Here is an 8855-nt window from a genome sequence, read left to right on the forward strand (position 1 = left end):
ATAGCAGTGAGCAGGCCGTGGCCTCCCTCTTTGATGGTGGCACCTCCTGCCCCTGCTGCAGCCTTGCCAGGGCCACAGGTGCTCACCCAGCCTGAGGCCAGGGCACCCGCCATCCTGGCACAGAGCCACACCTGACAGAAACTGCCGGTGGGGTGGCTACAAAGCTGCTCATGACAAAGGGCTCCAGTGCAGGGCTGCAGCTGAGGCCACCTCCACCAGAAAGGGGCCCAGCCACTCATGCAAGGCAGTGGTCACCATCTCCAGGCCAGAGAAACACAGGCTGGCTTCCCCTGCCCAGCCGTGGGAGACCCCAGGCAGAGCCGGGAGACTCATTAGGCTGCTTTTCCTTCACAACTTCTGAGCAAAGCTGGCAGATGGATCGTCTGCACCAGAGGAAAGATGAGCCAAGCAAGGATGTTTTCTAACCCACCTTGCAAGGCCTAAGCAGTCCCACAAAGGAGGAGAAAGCCCTCAAAGTTCACAGATCCTTCCTCACCAGTAGGTGCTGGTCTAGAGAGCCCAAGGATAGAAAGGAAGCAATCGACGTGAGCCAGCCAGATTCTAGAAGGCCATAGCTTTCCATTATTTGCATCACATCCCATCCCAAATGTATCTATGACAAGAAGCAGTCAGAGATAACGTTTCACTCTATAAAAGTGATTTCCTCCCCACCACCATATCCCTAAATGCTGCATAAAACCCTCCCTGCCATCCCTGCAGCTAGAGATACAGGCAGTGGACTGGCACAGGGCCATGCTCAGCATTAATGTCCTTCCCCCCCTACACCCCAGCTATTTATAGACTAAGCCACATTGCAATCTGCCAGTTCATAAATCAGTAGCGCAGGCTTTTACAAAATTTAACATGAGACCAGTGACCCAGCACAACAGCCATCCAAAATAAACTCTGGCAGGGGGATATTAGACATCTCTCCCCAGAGCAACAAGGGGGCAGATAATTCTTTTATAAAAAGGTTAGTACAACAACAGGGTCCTATGCACGTTAAAACAAATGCCCTCACTCCCCCCGTGCAATGGCAGCTCAGTAGGGAAGGTATTCACATCCTCTTGGGCTCAGTCTGCCTGGCAGGGGCCCAGCCTGTTCAGTATCAACGCAGTGAGAGGGGACGGGTTAGCCAAGGGCAGCCGACATCCCGGTTTGCAGCTCCAGTTGGTGGGGTAGCAAATAACCATAACCACCCTGACTATTTTTCCTGCTACAGGTTAGGCTACTTAACAGCAAGATACTGAAGCCCAGCACATGGTGAGGAAGCATCGTCCCCACACAGCTCTGCCAGCGTTTCTCAACCCCGACGTACCGCACTGTCTCCTCTCCTGGCTACCCACAGCCTGCCGAGGCATCCGAGCTGCTCCCAGCCCACACCATCGCCTCCTCCACCTTGACTCAAGTTTTTAAGAAAGGGTCCATGCTCCTTCAAAGGGCCAAACAGCCAGGGAAAAAAATGAACAAACTACCCCAAAGCAGACACACAAACATCTCCAGGGGCCAGCATCCCTTCTCTCAAGCTACTCTGAAGTAGAGACCCCCACCACAAACCTCCCTCATTCAATAACTCAATCTACCAGAGCTCTCCTAAACCAGTAAACCTCAAAACCTCAACAAAGACGACCAAGCCTTCTGAAGCAGCCCAGCCGACCCTCACACCTCCTGCCCCATCCTTAGGGCTGCTGTTCCCACCTCCCTCCCACAGCCACCGGATCCCTATCCTGTCCCCAACCCTCACACCTCCTGCCCCATCCTTAGGGCTGCTGTTCCCACCTCCCTCCCACAGCCACCGGATCCCTATCCTGTCCCCAGCCCATCAGGCAGGTGGAGCAGCCTGGGATCTGTACCCACTAGAAACTTTCTCCATCACTTTCTCCTTAACCCTTGCTGGCACCTCACGCCTTTCGATGGCCTCAGCCCTACTCCCACCTCCGGCTTCCTCCAGAGTGGATGGCATCAGGCCGGCCGCAGCCCCGCCGTGTCTCCTCACACGGGGCGGCAGCACTTTAGTAGCAGAAAAATGGGAAGAGGAACGTAACCGTGAGACACAGGGATGTGTTTCAGCAACAAATATCCTAAGAATCGAACTGCCATCCCCAAAAGGCTACTGGGAGCACTTTGGTCAGCCTAAAGACCAGGCCAAAGGGTGCCTGAGCAGCCCCAGGGCTGGAGCCGGTCCATGGCCGTGCCAGCTCCCGGTGCACTGAAACCTCCCGCAGCAGCTCTCCCCCTGCCCCCCCGGGCTCCTCCGCGGCTGGCACCGGCTCCTGGCGCACCGGTGACCTGCCAGAACCTTCCGAAACGCCGGCCTCGGCGGGGCTGCGGGGCCAGGGGCGAGGGCGGCCGGCACGGCTCAGCACTGCGGGGTTCGGCTCGGCCCTGCGCGGGGAGGCCGGGCCGCCTCCGCCCCGCCGCCCCAGTGCCGGGCGGGCGGCTCGCCGGGGCCGCGGGCTGCGCGGGGCGGGCGCTCAGGGCCCAGCCCCGGCCCGGAGGAGCCGCCGGCCCCGCCCCTTCCTCCGCGCCGCGCCGAGAGCCGGGAGCCGCCGCGCCGCGCTCCGCCATGCCGGTGGGTGCCGGGCCGGGGGCGCGGGCGGCCCTTCGCGGGCCCCGCCCGGCCCTGCACAACGCCTGGGCCCGCCCGGGGGTCGTGTGGGGCCGGGGGCCGTGTGGGGCTGAGGGCTGCGTGGGGCCGGGGGTCGTGTGGGGCTGGGCCAAGAGCCAGCGGAGACGGCGGGGCAGGGAGGGCGCAGCCCGGTACCGGGGACACTGGCGGGGCTTCCCCAGGCTTGGGGGGTCCCTGCCCCGGCACCCGTCTCACCGCCTCTGTGGCCCATCGGCCCGCACGTCGGCCCTCGCAGCACACGGGGCTTTTGTAAAATAAGGCCCTTTGGGGTTTGGGGGAAAAAAATACTCCATAATTACACCGGAAAATCCTAATGGGAAACGCCGTTCCCCAGCTCCATTCCCGGGTGCGTCGTGCCCCTGACAGCGGCGGGGGGCAGAGGAGGGGTTTGAATAGAATGAAATACGGGTTGCAGGCAACACATGAAAACCAGCTTTACTTACCTTTTTTAAGGAAAGTAAAAAGCATGTGCAAGAAATTAGGATCCGTCTGGTGCCAAAGGTTGAACACGATGGTTAGTGTTCCAGGCAAGCACGTTTCTGCTGACCCGGTATGTCCCAAGTACTGAAGATAACAGAGGCCCTGGTAGAGTGAAGGGATGAAAAACCAGTACTAATGTTCCTTAAATTTCAGTTTTGTTTGTATTTTTTTTATGAGTTTATTATATTGGGGACCAGAGGCCTTGGACACACAAGAAGAATAGGATGGGCAAACACCAAAGGCCTGGCAGACCAAGTCAGGGCAGCTGGAGGCAGGAGATACTTCTCCTGGGCTCTCCAGGAAAAGTGGAGCGAGTCCAGGAGCAGCCTGTAGACGTGGCAACCACACTGACCCTGCAGGTGGCCCTGCTCGGAGTAGGGGCCAGACAGTCTCCAAAAGCCCCTCGGGAGGATGCTGTGAGGGACAGCACAAGGACACCATAGGGAGGAGTACCAAGAGCTCTCAGTTTTGCTGAGGTTCCCTCAGTGGCATGTATGGGCTTTCTGGTTGGGGAGGATTTGAATCCACCTCCCCAGGGGAAAAGGCAAGTGTGGAGGACGAACGCCCCTGCTGTGTTGCCAGCTGTGCCCTCCCTGACCCCTCATCTCCCTCTTTTCAGAAACACGAGTTCTTTGTCGACATGACCTGTGAAGGCTGCTCCAATGCGGTCACCCGTGTCTTGCACAGGCTGGGAGGTGAGTCAGTGCTGAGTGTGTGACAGCCAGCTCGCTGGAGCCAACACCAGCTCCAGGGCAGGCTGACCCTGCCCTGGGATCCTCCATCTTGCAAGGGTAGTGCGGTGGGTAAAAGCTAATGAACCACTGGTTGTTCACGGGACTTTTGTCCTTGACTCTTCTGACCCTTGGAGAAATGTCAGGGGAAGGAGTAGCTGCCATGGCTGCAGGTGGCTCTGAATCACTAGGGCCTTATCCTGAACCCTCTGGGAATGACACTGGCAGACCCCTGCTCAGGCTGCCAGAGGGAAGGGAGGCAGGTATCCTGCCAGACATTGTTCCCAAGAAGGCCTGGGGTATCTGTGGTGCTTTCCTAGATGTGTCATCAGCAGTCTCAGTGAAGAGCTGCTGAGCAGAGCGTTTGGTGGTTGCCTGCATAGTCTGTTTCCAATACTACCTGTAAAATTGTAACCTGTGCCTCCTTTTTCTGGCATTACCAAGAGAGAAGGATCTGGCCTGCGCTCACCAGTTGTGAATACCTGTCATCCTGCTCCCTTGTCCTCACTGAGTGAGAACAGCTTTCAGTCACCCAGGCAAAGGTCTTGCAACTTCTTCCAGACCCTGTTACCAGGCTTTAGCGATCCCACTTCCTCTGTGTCTGGTTGTCAGCACCTCCACCACTCTTCAACATGCTGGCCAATATCAGCCTCATGTGATGATGTGTCAGAGCTCTCAAGGCTGATACGTACCTCCAGCCTCCAAATTTTGTGAAAATACATGGCTGGATAGAGGCTTCATGCCCAGTTCCTTTCACCGGGCTGACAGCGGCTCACCCTTATTAGCCACTGTGAAATCCACATGAGAAAATGTCTTTTCCCTCCTCCTGCTTAGAGCTGTTAGCTGGTACCACCACTGAGGAAAACTGTCCTGACCCTGTCCTAACCCCTATGGTAACTCCCTCATTAGTGCCTATCCATACTAAACCACAGCACAGGCTGAGCTGGTTGGAGATTATAGTGGTTGGTTTCAACTCGGCTCATTCTGGTTATTGCATGAGTGATTATCTTGATCCAAGGTGGGGTGAGCCGATACAAGCAGTAGAGAAACTGTGGTGCCCAATGCAGATCTATAGGAGACCTGGCTTCCTTCATACCATTGCTGGCAGGACACCAGTTTGGTTTTGCTGGCTAGTGGTGGTATCAGGGTTTGCTGGCAGGAAGCACATGTACATTTGACTGACAGCCTTAGGAGCACAAATGTGTGAACGTGAGCTTTTCCTGTAGTCACATCATTTGACTGCTTCTAACTGTGCAAAATTTTCTCCCTTTCCTGGTAGGTGTCCAGTTTGATATTGACCTGCCCAACAAGAAGGTGTGCATCGACTCGGAGCACAACGTTGACACCCTATTGGAAACCCTGAAGAAGACTGGAAAGAATGCTTCCTATCTGGGGGAGAAGTCCGCACAGTAGCCTTGCCTGGTGTGAGGAGGCTAGGTATATATCAGGTGTATGAAATGCTAAAGAGAGAGATCTGGGCTTTTTCAAGCTTTCCCAGTAAAACAGGCTGCTTCCTGGGAAGCATGTAGTGGGAAAGACCTGTAGGTCCAGCTTCAGCAAACCCCTTATATCCCAGAAGCAACTGGACCACCTACAGCCAGCACCATTCTTGTGTGGGACCCCTTAGCTACCCTGCAAAGCCCATGGGATCCCAGCCATGGCTGTAGTGGAGAGGTAGAACACAGCCTCTGTGCCATTCCCAGGTGAACCTAGGGTTTCCCAGAGCATATTATGCATGAAAACACCTCCCAAAGACATTTACCTGCCAACCAGAGAGAGTGGTGGCCCCCACAATACCAGGGAGGGCAATGGGACCCAAAGACCCCTGTGGGTATGTGATGCAGGGGATTCATTGTTAGCACAAGGACCTCCGACATCTGATTCTGTTCATATCACTGTTAATTCTCCACTGAACTCAAGGGTGGAAAAAAAGCAGCACCTTGCTACCCTCAAGGATGTAAAATGTCAGGTTTCAGAATAGCTCCCAGCACGCGCAGCCCCTGGCCAACTGGACATCTATCCCAAAGACAACTGGATTGTTGCAGCCTGTCGATTTTCCTAGACTCCCAGCACTATGGGGACATGTACAAAACTCTTTCCTGGCCTGTGAAGTGCTTTTGCAGACAGGGATCAATTTCAGTGGAAAAGAGTGAAGGGCTGTCCACTCGCTGCATGTACCGTTCTTTAGTGCCCAGGATTATTATCTTGCATCTCTTAAGAGTTTGTTTCTGTCAGTGGAGCTTTCTAATCCAATGACATTGTTTTAAAATGCTCTAGTTTGATCATCACAAATACCCGGCACAGATGCACTGAAACCAGTTCATGCTGATTTAATTCCCAGTCAGTAAATTAAATCCGGGATTTACACCAGCAGGAATTAAACTGATATATGGAAGAGTTGAGCTGATACTGATGTACGCATGCAGTAGATATGCATTGTTTTAATCATCTCTATCATTTGAGCAAGCTCTCAATACTTCTTAGACGTTGTTTAAAGTCATAGCTATAATCAAATAACGTCGCTATTTAAAGACAAGAGAGAAACATGCTCTGAATTGATTAGTGCCTCAAATGGTTTTCAGCTCGTAGTATTGACTGCAAGAGCTGTTTTCAACTTGCAGGGACTTGCGGACTACATCTCAAATGCCTGCAGAAGCTAACTAGTACAGCAAAGCTAGTCTCAAATAATGTGGATGTATCCCTTTTTTTCCCTGGCCCTGTGTTTTCACCACTTTCCTTATATTACATCAAGGGAGCCAAGGAGTCAGTTCAGCTGACCCACCTGGCAAAACATTTCTCTTGATGCTTGTTTTCTTACTGGGTTTTAACAGAAGCTATTTGACTTACCCAAGGATAGTAAGATCCAAAGCAAAGGAGAAGGGGTGGCTGGACTGCCCTTGCTAGTAGTTTGCTGCTGGATCACTTCAGCTGTCATGGGAAAAAACCCAATAAATTTAAGTTTTCGAGCACATTTCCCTCCATAGGAAATATTTTTAGGGGCTCATCTATAAAAGGAGGGAGGGAAGTTACAAATCGTTGGTGTGGAGCGCAGGTGGATAGCTTTCCTTTAGCCTGTGCCCGGCAGAGGGCATCTTTGTATAATGTTATCTTCTCTGTGCCTTGGTATTTTTTCCTTTTATTTATTTATTTATTTTGCAGGAACTCAAACATGATTTCAGCAGAAAGATGGCTTAACTGTTTGCATATCTCCCAACTTCCTGTCATATGACTTTTACTACCCTGCCAGATGTTGGAAAACAGAGGGCCGACAGGAGGGGGCAGCTGTGTCTTGGGCTTTAAAAGTGAAGAAATCTAAAGGAGGAGGTTACACACTGTTTGTAGTCCCACAGTAAATTGAGGTGCTGCTTCTATCCTTCAGTGCATGTCTATGTGTCTTGTGTGTCTTTGTACTGCTTTAAGTGGTTTTCTGTAAAAGAGACGGCTCTTAGGGATGGGAAACTACCCATTACATGCAAGACAAGCCTCTCAGGAAATTGCACCTATCTTTATAAGCTGACTGCAACCCTTGCCTGAGGGACACGTCTCAGGAGAACTGAGCTCAAATGTCACTTAGGTTCACGGAGTCTAGGTCTTGGCAGATGTCCTTCAGTCACAGAACAGACAAACTTTCCACATGGGATGCAAATGCTGGGAAGGGACTCTTGCAGCCCCTGTAAGTCAAAGATAGCCAAGTGGCCTTTGAGCTAGATGGAGCCTTGAGCAGAAGCGTGCAGAAGGGAATGCCTGTGCTGATGAGAAGTGCAGAAGGGATGGAGGAAGGAGAGGGCTGTGGGAATCTCTTCAAGGTCTCTTATTTCTTGACCCAGTAACCAGGGTTATGGGCTGTACTGTTGCTTTGCCCAGCTCCCATCCATTTAATTCAGGTTTTCAGCCCAGTGAAAGGATTACATGTGTCTGTCCCAGTCTACTGTCGCTTTTCACGTGGGGGATGTCTCCTATGCCTACCAGTCACAGGTGACTTGTTCCACAGAAAGGGAAGCCAACTAAAGACTGAAGGAAAAAGTTACTCTGTATTTAAGAGATTTTTCACACCTGAACGTTGAGATTACTTTTGATGTAGTTGCAATCTGTTCTTTCTTAGAGTGGTTTAGTACTTCGAAGTCCTTCTTTACCATTGATCTACAGCACAATTAATTGCTGTAGACACTTGCAGGGGCTGGAGACACTTCAAGGAAAGTGTTGCAGAGACTTTTTAATTTAAGAGAAGCTAAAGGGTAAAAGGGTAACATTGCTGCATTATTTTCTTGCATTAAAGTCTCCTAGTGGCAGGAAGTTTCCAGAGCCAAGGCCTAGAACTGCAGCCTATTCTGCTTTGTGCCCATGCACTCCGATGCACGGCATGACACCGCCAGGGTCCCAGTTGGGTGAGTGGATCCCTTTCCCTAGCCCTCCCTTGCTGGTCTGAGCTGGTGTTTGCCAGTGTTAGTTATTATTTATTGCTTTCAGCTTCCTCCCAGGCTTGGCCAGTGCATCCACCAGCAGCTGGTTTGCCCATGGCTTGGCTCTGCTGGCAGTGGGAAGAACGTGCTGTTGGTTTGGCGTGGAGCTGGATGGCACGTGGTGGCATGGCTGGCTTTGGAGCCAGCAGTCCTTGTGGCACTTGCTGTCTGCCAGACTGGCAGGCAGGATTGGCAGTGTTGCGCCCGCAGAGGATAACTCTCAGTCTGTCTTGCTGTAAACCAGGCCGCTCGTCCTTGATGTCTGGGCTGTAGCTTATGCTCGCCACAATCCCCCAGCTGCTCTGCTCCCCTCTCCCTGTCCTGCTGAACTGTCTGTTTTGGTTAAAGCCTGCTTATCTCTGAGCCAGACAAGGAAAGGTTTCTACCCACAGCTAGCCAGGAGACTCATGCAGATACCCAAAGTTTCATCACCCGTCTGCAGGGCTGCAGTCTCCCAGGCCTTCTCTCAGCATGCTTTAAGCTCTTGCCTGCTGCAGAAATGACATTGCAGCTTTGGGTGGACATCGGCTGCAGTGACAAGCTGTGGTCACCTCG

General features: G+C 52.6%; 1 protein-coding gene across 3 annotated transcripts; it reads left to right on the plus strand.

Annotated features, from left to right (window-relative positions):
- Positions 1 to 2414: 2414 nt before the first annotated feature.
- Positions 2415 to 7223, plus strand: ATOX1 (antioxidant 1 copper chaperone). 3 transcript variants are annotated; one of them, XM_055812266.1, is made up of 4 exons: positions 2415 to 2572; positions 3729 to 3804; positions 5120 to 5288; positions 7000 to 7223. In XM_055812266.1, the coding sequence occupies exons 1-3, from the start codon at positions 2567 to 2569 to the stop codon at positions 5251 to 5253; spliced, it is 216 nt and encodes a 71-aa protein (XP_055668241.1). In that variant the 5' UTR covers positions 2415 to 2566; the 3' UTR covers positions 5254 to 5288; positions 7000 to 7223. The 3 variants fall into 3 exon arrangements, with proteins under 3 accessions (XP_055668241.1, XP_055668239.1, XP_055668240.1); XM_055812264.1 differs by having other exon boundaries at positions 5120 to 5277; XM_055812265.1 differs by having other exon boundaries at positions 5120 to 5264.
- Positions 7224 to 8855: the final 1632 nt, after the last annotated feature.

This window comes from Falco peregrinus, chromosome 8 (genome assembly GCF_023634155.1).
Source record: "Falco peregrinus isolate bFalPer1 chromosome 8, bFalPer1.pri, whole genome shotgun sequence".
In the NCBI taxonomy this organism is placed as follows: Eukaryota; Metazoa; Chordata; class Aves; order Falconiformes; family Falconidae; genus Falco; species Falco peregrinus.

Bases quoted from the DNA above. Each gene is read 5' to 3' on its own strand.
- ATOX1 (XM_055812266.1), top strand. The intron at 3,805-5,119 runs GTGAGTCAGTGC...CTTTCCTGGTAG, and splicing joins TGTCTTGCACAGGCTGGGAG to GTGTCCAGTTTGATATTGAC.